Raw genomic sequence first — 15,357 nt, forward strand, 5'->3', positions numbered from 1 at the left:
TAGCAGGAGCTGGTCTGATGTGATTGAGAGCTTCAGAGGCTCGGTTCCTGTGCGTGGCATGACTCCACCTGGTCAGGTGTCTGTGGGGGTTGAACAGACAGTTCTGTGTGCTGTTGTAATGCTATTAGGATCGCTTCCCAATGTGCAGATATTGGTATTTTGCTAAGGCCTATAGTTTCTTCGCGCTGAATTGCTATGCCTTCTGCTCCGGCCCATGCAAGTGTGGAGTGTCTCCAGGCCTGAAAGTGTGGGGGATCGGGTGCCTTCCACCTTTTCGTGATAGCCTTTTGGCTGCGACTATGCCTAGATCCTTAAGTGTTCTGCGATCTGCGGAATCCATGCAGCAGGTACACTAGCCAGTCGAAGGGTAACTCTCTCTCTGTGCAATTGCGCAGCGCTTCCGCTACTTCTCTCCAGTATGTGCCTAAGCTGGTGCAGCTCCACAGCATGTGAACCAGACCTGCATCCAGAGCAGCACGTCTAGGACAGTCGGAGTCGGAACGATGAAATTATGTATTGATTTTGGCAGGCCTAAAGTACGCCCTCAATAATTTGTCTCATCTTTATTACAATTGAAGTTCATGTTTTATTTACAAAGATTAGAGCTTTTGAATAAACGTTCAAAAATGCAATATTTTATCTTTTCTTTGTGAGCACTTTGGGCATGCAAGAGTGACAAACAAAAAGGTTACAACTGTTACCATGGTTTTCTTGTGAATCCGAGAGTCATGTTCTAGGCTGCTGACAACATCTATAACTCTGTACGTTTGGGAATTTAGATGCGGTACTGTGAGCTAGCCAAACAGACCAACATTTACTGATTATATGAGAAGACTCAGTCTCTGTATTAGGAAGTTTTGGTGTTCTAAATACACAGTCCTACTAGATTAGTAGGAAGCATTTAGCGTAGCGCCAACAATATTCTAGGTTTGTATCTATTTAGTGCACCTCATGAGTAGTTTACCTGCATGTGCCCAAAGCTCGTTTATTACCCCTATACAGAGACGTCTGTGGTGATAAAGGTTTTTTTATCCTCCTTTAGCTTAATAGGAAGTACCTATTAAGCTAAATAAATCCTGCATATTCAATTTATATTCTCCTTTTTAATATGGCCCATTATACCTGTACCAAAAATACTGTACTTAATGTGATCTTTATACTGATCCTAATAAATCATATTCTATTTTATCCCTACAAAGTCCGCACTTAGATGGCAAAGGTCTTAAAAAGTTGTGTAGTCCTGAACTCTACCTGAAGTCCTCAAACAGATTCAGGCTGAACATGGAGCAGCCTGTACCCTCGATTTGGGGAAAAAACTCATTGGCAATTTTGACAGCGTGTTCTTAATTATTGTGAGTAATTTTGCAGGGAAGGCAGCTGCATTGGCTATACACCAACGACTTGCTACAGTTCCAGTCGCAGACCAGGAACTCCCTAAAATTATTTCTGAAACCTACACATCTATAGGTCATAGGAGTTTGGGAATCAGGCCTAATAAACCACAACTTGAAGGTAAATTTGATACCTACGTTACCAAGCAGACACCAGAGCCTTCTAATAGGAGCTGGGATAAAAACAAAGCTAAAGCAAAAACTCGGAGTGGACGTGGACATGGACGAGGGCTCTGCTCGACAGTGCAGCAGAAGTCTCCATAGTTCACCAGACTGGTGGTAAGACTGACTAATGACTACCTTTAAGTAGAAACTCCACATCAGTGATACCACCTTTCTGGCAGACTCTATGAGTTAGACAGACACATTGAGGGTGACTTCCGCGTACTATTAAAGTAATATTCAGGCAGAATTGAACTAATGACTATGACATTCTTCTGGCTAAGACTGATTGGCCACATGAGTTTTTTTAGAAAAGTCACACAAGGTGAGGATGTATCATGCCTTCCTTTTCCGTATTGTCCCCAAGGAAGTGATAACAGCATAAGCTAAAGAATGGGCTCTTGCTCAAGCACCAGCATTATAGCGCAACCAGGCAGGTTGGGACAATTAATCACCTTATCGTGCTATATCTATAAAGTCCAGCATGCCAGTACAAGCACAATACCCTTTTAAATATGAAGCTAAACACCCTGTTAGGGAGATCCCATTACAGTCAGACTATCAAGGTGTAATTGAGACTGTTCTCTACCATAAATACTCCATTGTTTCCTGTGCTTAAACCAGATCATTCCTTTTGTGTAGTCTTTTGCTATGGACAATTAAACAATCACATATGCACTGTTGCTGTTCATAATGCACATAGCATAGAACTAATAAACAACAATGTACGTACAAAAATCAAAACTACATTGGACATTTCCAATGGCTTTTTCTGTCAAAATATAGCAACTGAAAACTGTGACGTAACCGTCTTCACAGCACTAGGAGCCCAGAGAAGTTTCTGTAGGCTCCCACTGGGGTGTAAGAACAGTCTGGGCCTGTTTGCTGCCGAAGTAACATTAATTCTACAAGAAATTGATTCAGAATCGCTATTATTCTTTGATGACATTTACCTCACAGATGATGATTTAATCACAGATTTGGGTCTGAGTGTATCATATAATTTTAGGATTAGCTGAACATGACTATATATTCAAGTTTTCAAAATCTAAAATTGTTTTTTTCAGCGTCCTTGTTTTGGGATACTAGTTATCTATTGAAGGTAAAAGTCTAGCATCACATTTCTAAGGGAAATGTGCTCTCATACAACACTAGCTACATTGAAGAAGCTTCAATCTCTTTTGTGCTTTCTAAACTTTGGTAGAAAACATACCAAATTATACACAATGGGTTTAACAATACTATGAATCAATTTGCTCAGACTTTTCTAATAAACATTGGACTACTGAACACACTAGTATTCTAAGAAATTTACAGACAGATATTTATTTATTTATTTATTTATTTTGGCAATTTGTTTAGCGCGCAAATACCCGGAGGTGTCTCGGCGCTGTAGTGATCAGAAACTGCACAAACTAAGCATCTATTGTGTAAACAACCAGGTTTTAAGTTGTTTCCTAAAACTAAACAGCGTGGGGCAGGTCTTAATACAGAGGGGGAGTGAGTTCCACAGTCTGGCGGTAGCCAGTATGAAACGTCTGTCGCCCCAGTTGACCTTTCTTGTAGGTGGAACGTTCAAAAGATGGGCTGAAGATGAACGGAGGGTTCTTGGTGCCTCTGGAGGTTTAAATGCTGATTTAAGAAACTGAGGTCCCGTATTGTTAATAGCTTTATAAGCTATACATAGGGCCTTAAACTTTGTGCGACTTCTCACTGGAAGCCAGTTCAAATTGTGAATAAATGGAGAGATGGAATGATGTTTTGGGATATTAAGCAGCACCCTGGCTGCAGCGTTCTGCGCCAACTGCAGCTTATTAAGCACTTTAGCCTGGGCGTTGAGGAGAAGGGCATTGCAATAATCAGTTCGTGAAAATACCAGGGAGGTGATAAGGGTTTTTGCCGCCGAAGTGGGTATGTAAGGTAGAATTTTTAAAATTTTCTTCAAAATGAAAAAAGATGAAGAAACTACATTGTTTACATGATGATTAAAAAGAAGCCGATCATCAAAGATGACTCCAAGGTTTCTTACCTTTTGACAGGTATAGGCAGGGGACCTAGTTCACTTGGCCACCACTGAGGGGACCAGCAGGGTTCTAACTTGCCAAACAACATAATCTCGGTCTTGCTGGAATTCAGTTTGAGACAGTTGGCCGCCATCCATGAGCTGATGGACAACATTGCTTCCTGGAAATTGGCGGCCACCCTATCTCCATCCCGGTGTATAGAAAGGACTAACTGGGTATCATCAGCATAGGTGGTAAGGCTGATGTCATGTTCCTTTATCACCCTCGCCAAGTCCGACACATAGATGTTAAAAAGCGTCGGACTTAGCGAGGAGCCCTGTGGTACACCACAGGGAAGGGAAAGAGGAGATGAATAAAAAGAACCCAGTTTAAGTGTTTGAGACCGGTTATGTAGAAAGGATGCAATCAAAGCCTTGGCTTTGTATTTCACCCCTATGGCTGCGACACGGTCGATCAGGATGTTGTGATCGACCGTGTCGAAAGCCGCTGACAAATCTAGCAGTATCAAGACTGCCGCTCCTCCCTTGTCTAGTGTATACCTGATTTCATCTGCACCTTTAATAAGTGCTGTTTCAGTTCCATGTTCACTCCTAAAGCCGAATTGGGTATCATCCAATAGATTATGAGTATCAACAAAATCGGAGAGTTGTTGATTCATAAGGCTTTCAAAAATTTTGGATGGAAAAGGTAAACATGCAATTGGTCTGAAACTAGCAGGGTCTGTAGGATCAAGGGAGGGTTTTTTTAAAAGCGGTCTGATGATTGCTTTTTTCCATACCGATGGATAGGAGCCTTCCTGAAACATATTATTGCAAATAGTAGCTATTGCAGGTGAGATAGCCTCAGGAATGAGGTTAAGAATAGAAGGGGGACAGGGGTCTAAAGGTGAGCCTGATTTAATGGTGGTAACAAGATGTGAAATTTGTTCATGTGTGACTGAGTGAAAAAAAGAAAAAGATGGAGAATTAGGAAATTGATTAGGGACTGAAGATTTCCCTGGAAACATAGCTTGAGGAGAGAAAGCAGAGAATATGGAGGTTACTTTGTCAGTACAGTAGTCAGCCAGTGAATTACACAGCTGTTGAGAAGTTTTCTCTGGTTGAATAGGAGGATTGATCAGGTGGTTGACTACATAAAAGAGTTTTTTGGTGGAATTTTCTGCTGACTCAATCTGGGTGACATAATAGCTACTTTTTTCTGTGACTAACTGCTGCTTGTATTTATAGAGAGCACTTTTGTATATCAGTTTATCTGTGAGGTTATAATGTCACCGCCAGTGTCTCTCCAAGTTTCTACAAAATTGTCTCTGTAGGCGCAGGTTTTCAGAAAACCAGGGGGCTGAGGGCGAAGTGCGATTTCGAAACATGACTTTTGATGGTGCAAAAACATCTAGCGCATTATTAAGTTGTAAAAGATAGTTATTAGAACCTATATCTGGGTCTGTTTCGGTAGTATCTAATGATGAAGCCAGAGTAGCTGATAGATGAGGGATATTGATATTTTTCCAGTTCCTGGACATGACTGGAAACGCCGATTTGGCTGGAGGAGCTGTAGGATTGTTAAGCCTAATGGCAAAAAGTACCGCTGAATGATCTGTCCAGGTAAGAGGCAATTGTGAGGAATAGGAAATATCTTGATTGTTTGTAAATATCCCATCCAGGATGTGTCCTGCGATATGAGTGGGTGCCGAGACAAGTTGGTTGAGTCCTGCGGCTGTCATATCTTCGAGCAGTGATACAGTGTCGTTATCAGTATCAGCCTCTAAATGAAAGTTAAAATCCCCAAGAATGGTAAAATGAGGAGTTCCTGCTACACTTTCTAAAAGGTTGTTAATGTTAGCAAGGAATTTGGTGCGTGGTCCTGGAGGACGATATACTAGATTCCCTGAGAAAGATTAATTGGCAGTAAGCGTGATCGTAAAAGAGAGTGCCTCACAAGTCATATTAAGGAGAGGGGTTGTATTAATACTAAAATAGTCTCTATAGGTAATGGCCAGACCACCTCCTCTTTTTATCGGTCTATCTAATCGATTTACACAGAAGCCAGGTGGCAGGGCAGCTGTAAAATCCGGATCAGCTGCTGCATCTCCCCATGTTTCTGTGATAAAGAGTAGATCAATGGAGTGTGCAGTAATGAGTTCAAAAATATCTAATTTATGCTTTGGAAGAGAGCGAGCATTTATAAGTGCCGCCTGCAGTGAGCTATGCGGATCTTTCTTAGGTGGAGGACGTGCACAAAATTTACAGAAAAAAGGGCCACAAAGTAAGATATGCTTGAGTCTAAACATTTACACACTCATAATAACACTTGGTAATCCTCATAATTGCTGGTTTCGCTAGATACACGTATGTTTTACTCAATGAAGGTGAAACAGTGCCAATTGCTTATAAAGGGCATTTATATTCCAATGCTTTTAGCATTGAAAGAATTTCTTTTGACTGCAGTTCAAACAACTATCCTGACGGAACATCCATTGGCTCAGGGGAAACATGTAATTGTTGTTTTTCCTTTTCTGGCCTTTGAGGCTGTCACCAAGGCTAGCATTCCTAACGCGAAAGCCTTACATCCAGGATGGGCCAGTGGGCCAATTCTTTGACAGCTACGGATGTAGATTATGTTTTTGATTTTACCTTACAAACACATGAATACCTCCAGTATGAGCAAGAATACCCTGTGTCTAATGAAATTTTGCCTTTAGATCACTAGGATTTTGTAAGCTATACTGATTGTTCAGCCCAGCTTGTGATTGCTACTAAGTACAAATATTCAGCAGCATGTGCTGTGGTGAAAGCTGTCATGGAAGATGGTATAGTTCAAGCACAAAACATATACTCAAACTTAAGGTGACTGTACTGCTCAACTGGCTAAATTGAAAGCACGGGTTCTGGCGTTGCATAATATTGATACTGAATCCCCCACACTTACAGTGGGTGATTCCTATTACTGCATCAGGCCTTTAATGATAATTTAGCTTATTGGCACTTGAATGGATTCACTCATTCTAAAGGAAAGGCTATCAAGCAGAAATTGCTTTGGAGCAAAGTGGAGGCACTCAAGTATGCCTTCCACAGGCTCATGTAATTCATACATGGAGTCATCAATGTGTTAATATTGGCTGATGAAGCTGCTAAGGTAGCTGTTCAGACAGTTTTTGTCGCTGCCATTACTCGTTCATATACGAAGATTGCTGTTGACATGTTGGCTGCAGTCACTGCTTCAGCTAGTGTTGAGCCCTAGCCTAAAGCTATTCAGCAAAATATTCCAATCTATTGAGTCCTCAAAATATCCCCTTAGCCAACATTCCATGGGTGAGTGATTAAGTGCTACCCAACAGGGACTGCAGGTAGAGTTTATAATAGCTGCTCATGAAGTATTAGCGCCTGCCCATGCTGGTGTGGTGGCTACAGTTTGTTTACTACAAAAACACTAATGGTGGCAAGGTCTTTACAGACAGACTAAAAATGATGTCCTTAGTTGTGACATTTGTCAAGAAATTAAAACTTCCACTGCTGCACGCCGACTGCAGAGACCTCTTTTAGTTTCCAACAAGCCCTTACAATGTGTCATTGCATGCCACTCAATTTGGATGGTGCCTTTGAATTTATTTAAGTGGCTGTTGATTCTTGTTCTCAATTTCTATGGGTGTGGCAACATCAATCAGATGACACTCAAGCTGTTTTTAAAGATTTGCAAGTCTTTGTTGGTACATATGCAGTAGCAGCATTACACTTAGATGAAGGACTGGCCTTCGCCTCTGAGGTTTACCGGAATACTATGTGCACCCTGGGTGTTGCTGTGTATTATTCTGGCCCCATCGTAATGAGGGAAATTCAATAGTGGAATGGAAGGACCGGGGCTTAGGGTAGCCCTTAACAGTTAGAGAATTAGTTTCAGGTCACAGCTGGATCCATAACCTGCATGGAGTCCAGAGAGCAAAAGTTCTGCCTAGAAGGTCCTTATGGAATTCTCTTGGGGGTCTGACTGTATGTTCCATATCTTGGGGGTAGAGGGGGGAAGAAAACCTACTAGACACCAGGGACTTCTTTAAAATTGAAATGGAAGCAACCCCTTGGGCGACGGTGGCTTCCAGGGGGCAGATATTTTATTGGTTTGTTTATTCTACCCATCGACCCATGTGTTGGTCCTTTCTGCCCCCAGCCACAATAGACACCCAGGAGTGTATTTTAAAAGAAATTGAAGCGACCCCTTGGGCAAGGGTCGCTTCCAGGGGGCTGATGCGTTGTTTATGTCTTTTTGGCCCCCCTGTGGGCGGATTGGCTCGTTCATTTTTGGACTTTCTGTCCCCCTGGGGGCGGGCAGAAAAACCCACTAGGCACAGGGATTTTGTTTTGCGTGTAATGGAAGCGACATGGTTGCTTCCAAGGGGGTAAAAGTTGGTTAATGTTTTTTAATGCCCCTCCTGGGGATAGATCTACCCCATTTTTGGCCTTTCTTTCCTGGGGGGGGGGGGGGGGGGGCAGAAAACCCTACTAGGCTCCTGGGGATAGATCTACCCCATTTTTTGGCCTTTCTTTCCTGGGGGGAGGCAGAAAACCCTACCAGGCACCAGGGATTTGTTTTGCAAGGGTGGCACATTTCTGTCTGATGTTTTCAGCCCCACCAGGTGGGCAGATCGGCCTGACAGACAACATCACTGGATCCCTTGGGCAAGATCAGCGCCCATTTTTCTCAGCCCTATTTGAAGGCCCATCTGGCAGATTGACCATTTGAGTAGTGACATGGCTTGTTAAAATGTTAATTGTTTTATTTCTTGTGAATTGCAATGGTAATGCTTTATTTCTCCCTTTTTGTTCTAGTTCACAGCTTTTGCTCTTTAGACTGTTCCAGGTTCCGGTTTTGTTACTGGTGGTTCTGCTGGTTGTGTGGTTGCAGGTGTTTGGCAAGAGACTTTTTTTTGTACAATGTAAATGAGTCTGTTTGTGTGTGTGACCCTTCTGCCAGTAACTGCAATTTTACAATTGAAATTGCTGGCCAGAAAAATCGGTACTGCTTCTTCCCCATCCTGCTTAGTGGGGAAAAACCTACCAGCAAAGAATCAAGCTGAGCGAAATTCCATCTGATAATTTCACAATGCCTGTCGCGGAATTAGGCCTCAATCATTTATTTCAGTGGATTTTTCAACCTTTTACATGAACCTCACTGTTTGAGATGTTAAATTTGTTTAGAGCGATCAAGTGGACACAGCTAAGGGCACATTGCATTTTGGAAATCATAGTTTTGCATTTTACATTGTAAAGATTGGCTTAAAAACTCCAGCTTGCAAAGTGCTTTTGGCTAAAATGCCTGGACTGGCTAAATGATCATACATGGCATGTGCCCAAATGCCAGCGAGGCATGACATTGTTGCAAAAGACAAGAAAGAACATCAGTTTTTCGTTAAAATTTCTGTGACGCCCTCTACAGTCCTTTACACTTTTTGACTCCTTGGCTCGTAATAATTTTTCGGTTTCGCATATGGGATTTATTGGAAGAAAAGTCATCTATGACATTGCTTTTGGTCAATTGGTTTAATATGCCCCTTACACTTGCAATCTCACCTGGTTTGTTTGGCTTGCTTGCTTGCTATTCTTTACCGCACATATATATTTTCAGATAAATTGAGAACCACCACTGCAAATCCGTTTTTTGTATTTGTAAGAGGGTTTGTCCTCAAGATTCACTCAAATTATTTTGCTTGCTTGTAGTATTGAACATTTTTTTAAATGTTTACAGAAAATGGATTTCAACGAATCCCCCGCCTCACCTGATTAACTGATTTTTCACAAGAGTAGGGGTGGCTTCAAAAAGTTTGGAAACCATTGACCTAGAGGATCTGCCTACCAAATAACTTGCTAAACACTAAGAGAGGGAGCGTTAAAGAAAAGGTAGGTCCAGTACCATTGCTCCCAAGAACTGATATGTACTCACTGGTTGAAAACAGTTCCTAAAAGAGAAAAATATAACCTACTAGGTTACATAGAACAGAAGTTAGAAAATATAGTCTCTATATGTGCTCCCAGTCTGATGAAGAAGGTGGAATTTCTCCTTCAGAAATTAGTGTCCTCACACCCTCTTGCGAGTGTCATGCTTCATCATCAGGCGCTGCTCTTCGTGGGGGTGGTGCTGCTGTCCTCCATGTGACCCGAGAGCGGGCTCCTTGTCGGAGATCTTTTAGGAGACGCTGCAGTTGTGCATGTGGGCCTAAAAAGGGATGGTGCAAGTGTATAAAAATTGCCCCGTCGGTATCCTGAGATCAGTTTTATTCGTAGGTTATAGCAGAGGTCGAGGTATTACTCTGCGGCTCTCAGTACCCATGTGTATTCGTGAATGAGAAACCTGGTCGACATGTTTTACGCTCGAAAAAGGTCCCTAATGGATCCAGGTGCGCTTTGTCAGGACCGTGTCATGTGAATTGGTGCAATAAAAATGTATATAAAAATAGGAGCAAGGAAAAAATCACTGTATAGTTCTATGGTACCTCTATTAAGGCTCTGAATGAGTGAAAGTACTCAGTGGAACATCTCAATGGCGTTCCTCTTATTACCTGGAGGGAAAAAAACAAACAACAACAAAAATAGGAGACAAACATATAGAGACAAACATGAGTTTACAGTGAATAAAGTATCTAAATTAAACTTATTTTCAGCAGCTGCGTACTAATCATACCATGGAACTCATGCGACAATTGTGGTTGCAAGGGCCTAGTCTTTTTATCATACAGCCAAATTAGCCTCCAGTATTAAAAATGAATACTATACAGATGTTACTACATGGTGTCCAACAAAAAGATGACATTGATGCAATATGTACTAAGATTAAGAACAATACTGCCCACACGCTCCTATATGTGCATGTGTTTTGTACAGGTTAAAAAGGGTAATATGGCAGTATATTGTCTTAAAAATATCTACTGCAACGTTCCGAATCGCAACCATCAGTGTAAGTATATATAGGGAATATGGATTTAGTATTCTAGCTCCACATCTACTTACCTTCATGATATTGTTCAAGTCCATTAAACATTGATTTTGTGACTCCATACCATAAGAAAAGTGCCACAATAATTAAAGATGCAATAGACGTTGATAATTAAACTAGTCTGTGTCTACATGCTAACGCCCCTATATATGGTCATGTATATGACATACCTCGAGAGTACAGTTGACCGTGGATGGAATGGGGAGTGACAGAACAGTGAAGATCTCAGTGGTAGTGTTGGTTTTCTTACAGTTGAGGCATATAGTGTCGTATCGTAACTGTCCTTCTAGCAAGCGGGTGATAATGGATGACTCCTTCAAGCTTCCTAGTGCCCTACCACTGGAATTCTCTCTTCCGGTGGAGGCTCTTCTTCCATTACTCTGCAAGAGCAACAAGCAATGATCCAGTGAAACAACAACCCAAGTCTGGCTGAGGAATACAATCCTGTTCAAACAACACAACACAACTCAAATCTCATAGCCCATTACATTGTTTTTGAGTCAATCTGTAACTTATTTAAAACACTGATTAATACCGTTAGTATTAATTAACACTTGTCGCTTGCAGACGGCACTCCTAGCTGCAACCGAGACTCATAGAGAATGGTATGGTCAGTCATTGGTATTTGTGGCTCACTGATCAGATTGTGTTCTTATACATTGTAAAAACTATTTAAAATGATCATATGAAACCGAGGACCTGGTGTGATGCAGGTTGGCTTGTAGAGATACACAGACATCGCCAAAAGGTTAAAAGAGGGTTGACAGTAAGTTGAATCGATACATAAATGACCCCCACCAGGAGCAGATGCAGTTAGATGCTCAGCCGTGGTATGCCGATCTCAACTGCCCTTCAGGGAATCCTCAGAACCCTGACATGAAAGAGGTGTGGGCCAGCGGGTGGTGGAGCTGACTCCAGAGCGCAGGGCTCAGAGTTCAATCGCCAGGGGCAGCTCAGCACCATGTGACCCTGGGTAAAAGCCAGTCGCGGTCGGTAGTGGGAGTACCTGCCGGGTGGTGACGATGGGAGGGGGAGGGACAGGGTGGGGGGAAGTAATCTATGGATTACAGAGGTTTACAAGTAAGTACTCTGGAACTTGTTCGCACTATATAAAACTTTTTAAATAAATAAAAAAATAAACATATAAATAAATAAATACGAATTTCGTTTCATGCACTGCATCCCCCAATGCGATGCAGTGCACTTAACAAAATTTGTTTTATTTATTTATGTTTACTTACCTGTAATCCTCCATAATCCATAGATTAATACCCCCTGTTGTGTCCTGTTGGACACATTTGAATGCTTTGCTAGCTACATCCTCGAGGGCTGGCCCACACAATCACCTAAACCCATACCTGTCCCAGTCCTGAGGCGAAAAGCCGGGAGCTGGTGGTACGTGGACTTTGTGTAATTGTTTTTAAAATTTACTACTTCTTCTAAATATTGCTACATTGTGTGGTGTCACTTACTCATTTCCTGTGTTGGAAAACGCCACAACTTGACCTCCTCTTCAGCGCACAGACGATCTTGGCTCTGTTCGCGCTTGGCATTTCTCGAGCGGCCGCCATCAGCACAGGCGTGCGCGCTGACAAGGCCCCCTACAGGCCACGCCCCCACAGGCCACGCCCCCTTTTCAAACCTTCCTACATAAGCGCTGAATCGCTAGCACTTGTCAGATTGCTTTCCCAGTCCTGAGGCGAAAAGCCGGGAGCTGGTGGTACGTGGACTTTGTGTAATTGTTTTTAAAATTTACTACTTCTTTTAAATATTGCTACATTGTGTGGTGTCACTTACTCATTTCCTGTGTTGGAAAACGCCACAACTTGACCTCCTCTTCAGCGCACAGACGATCTTGGCTCTGTTCGCGCTTGGCATTTCTCGAGCGGCCGCCATCAGCACAGGCGTGCGCGCTGACAACGCCCCCTACAGGCCACGCCCCCTTTTCAAACCTTCCTACATAAGCGCTGAATCGCTAGCGCTTGTCAGATTGCTTTCCCAGTCCTGAGGCGAAAAGCCGGGAGCTGGTGGTACGTGGACTTTGTGTAATTGTTTTTAAAATTTACTACTTCTTTTAAATATTGCCACATTGTGTGGTGTCACTTGCTCATTTCCTGTGTTGGAAAACGCCACAACTTGACCTCCTCTTCAGCGCACAGACGATCTAAGCTCTGTTCGCGCTCGGCATTTCTCGAGCGGCCGCCATCAGCACAGGCGTGCGCGCTGACAACGCCCCCTACAGGCCACGCCCCCTACTGTTATACAAATGTGCACCCACAGGAAGCGCAGCGGGAGCGCCTAAGGCAAGCCCGTCTGCGCCCGTCCGCGACTGTCCGGGGCGAGGGGCACGTCACTCTGCCCCGCTCACCACCTATACCCCGGTCCAACTACGCAGTCTCCAGGGTCCCTGGCCCATCACAGCCTCCACTTGTTCTCGCATTTCCTCCCATGGTCTCTCCCCCGCCGCTCACATCCCCCTTCCTATAGTTGGCCCCTCTCTCTCGCCTTGCAGCATCGCTCCTCCTGCAACCCCTAAAGCCCTCACGGCGCTCTATCTTAACACCCGGTCTGCAGTCGCCCATGCGCATGAACTCTCGGTCCTGCTGGATCTTCATGCCCCAGACCTTCTCTTCCTAACGGAGACCTGGTTCTGCGATGACTCCCTCCCCGCCCTATTATCCACCTTACCGGCCACTTACTATGCCCTTAGGGCTGACCGCCCTACTGGCAGAGCTGGGGGTGGCGTGGCGGTCATCGCACGTGCCAATCTTCCCTTTCAAATTCTATCCCTGCCTGATATCGCAACCACCGAATATCTGGTGATTCGCACCACTTCCACCTCTCCCCCTCTGACCTGCTTTCTCACTTACCGTCCTCCTCTAACCCCTCTACAGTTTCTCCCTGACTTCTTGGATGTCTTGGCCACTATTACAGTCAACAATTCCTCCATTCTGCTTCTTGGCGACTTCAATTTTTGGCCCTCCGACCCTGCTGAATGTTCGTCCTCTAAGGAATTCTCCCATACCCTCCAATCCCTCAACTTCACATCTTATGTTCACTCCCCCACCCACATCAAAGGTCATATGCTTGACCAGATCTGGTCCCTGAACTGCCCTGTGGAATTTCTCTCCATCTCGCCCTGCTCATGGTCTGACCACCACCTGATTTCATTCTCCCTTCCTATCCACCCCCCAGCTAAGCCCACCCGCCCCAAAAACATCTGGGTCCGATCATGGGGCCGAGTTAATCCGGAAAATCTCTCCTCCCTTCTTACCTCCTCCCTCCCTTCCCTGCAGGGCCTCTCCACTCTCTCCCAGGTTAAGGCCATAGACCAGTGGCTCTCCTCTGGCCGTGACTCCGTCGCCCCGCTCAAGCGCATCACCTCCAAGCGTGAGAAGGATGCCAATCGGTGGTTCAATGAAGAGCTTAAGGCCACCAAACTAAGAGTACGCCGCGCGGAGCGGGCATGGAGGAGAAATTATTGCCCCACTCTAAAACTGGAGTATACCACCATCCTTACCCAGTATAAAAAAGACATCTTGGAGGCCAAAACATCATATTTCTCCTCCAAAATCCTAGCCGCGGAAAACCAGTCTAAGGAGATATTCACGATCGTCCACAACCTGGCGTTCTCGGACAGAACAACCCTCAAGCCCGCCCCGTCCGAAGAACTCTGACACTCCCTCAATAACTACTTTATTCAAAAAATTGCTACCATTAAGGCCAACATCCCCCCCCTTCTCCCTCCTTTGTTGACCCCCAATGCCCCCCTCCCAAGGGTCATCTCACCACCCTCCCCCCCATCACTAGGGAATCTCTGACCTCCTTAGTTCCCCTGGTCAAATCTGGTTCTCCGCTTGACCCCTGTCCTGCCCACATTCTCCGCCATATCTTTGTTACCTGCCCAGACCCCCCCTTCATCTCCTCAACAGCTCTCTTGCTCAAGGAGAAGTTCCAAACCCCTTGAAGTTCGCGGTTATTGTGCCTATTTTGAAAAAACCCGGGGCAGACCCTTCCGTCCCTGCCAATTTCCGCCCCATCTCCCTCTTGCCATTTTTGGCTAAGGTGCTCGAGCGCCATGTCACCTGCGCTCTGAGCTCCTTTGTGGAGATGCATGGAGCTCTTGCCCCCCGCCAGGCCGGCTTCCGCCCCGCACACTCTACGGAGTCCGTTGTCATCTCGGTCCTGGACAACCTCAGGGAGGGTATGGATACCAACCAGCGCCAGGCCCTAGTGCTCCTCGATCTCTCAGCCGCCTTTGACACGGTGGACCACACCATCTTGCTATCCCGTGTCAAGGCGGCGGGGATCGGGGGGACCGCTCTGGTCTGGCTCTCCTCCTTCCTGAGGGACCGCACCCAGGCCGTCCGCCTGGGTGACTTCACAGCGGACGTCCGGAAAGTTCAGTGCGGGGTTCCCCAAGGCTCTTCCCTTTCCCCCCTCTTGTTCAATCTGTATGTCGCCCCTCTTATCTTTTCTCTCCAACAGATGGAGGTCGCTGTATTCAACATTGCGGATGACCTCCAGCTTGTTTTCAACCTATCCTCTTCCCCCTCTTCTGTTCTAAACTTTCAATCTGTCATACTCCACATCAGGGACTGGATGAACCACAATCACCTCAAACTTAATCCCGACAAGACCGAGCTGGTATTGACGGGTGGTTCATCCAGCCCCTGGTCTCCCCTTTTCTGGCCCCCCTCCCTTGGCCCCTCTCCTGTACCCTCTCCCTCTGTCAAAACCCTAGGCATAAAACTCAATTCTCAACTCACCCTTCACTCCCAGGTTAGCTCTGTGGTATCTTC

The 15,357-nt window shown here is 44.8% G+C and overlaps 1 protein-coding gene across 1 annotated transcript in view; it reads right to left on the reverse strand.

The window, feature by feature from the left end:
- USP50 (ubiquitin specific peptidase 50) overlaps positions 1 to 15,357 on the reverse strand; it is a 210,455-nt gene that overhangs the window by 47,271 nt on the left and 147,827 nt on the right. The window contains exon 4 of the mRNA XM_086959004.1: positions 10,726 to 10,935. Coding sequence (XP_086815130.1) covers positions 10,726 to 10,935 — 210 coding nt within the window. The remainder of the gene's footprint in view (positions 1 to 10,725; positions 10,936 to 15,357) is intronic.

Source organism: Lissotriton vulgaris, chromosome 2_1 (genome assembly GCF_964263255.1).
Source record: "Lissotriton vulgaris chromosome 2_1, aLisVul1.2, whole genome shotgun sequence".
Lineage (NCBI taxonomy): Eukaryota > Metazoa > Chordata > Amphibia > Caudata > Salamandridae > Lissotriton > Lissotriton vulgaris.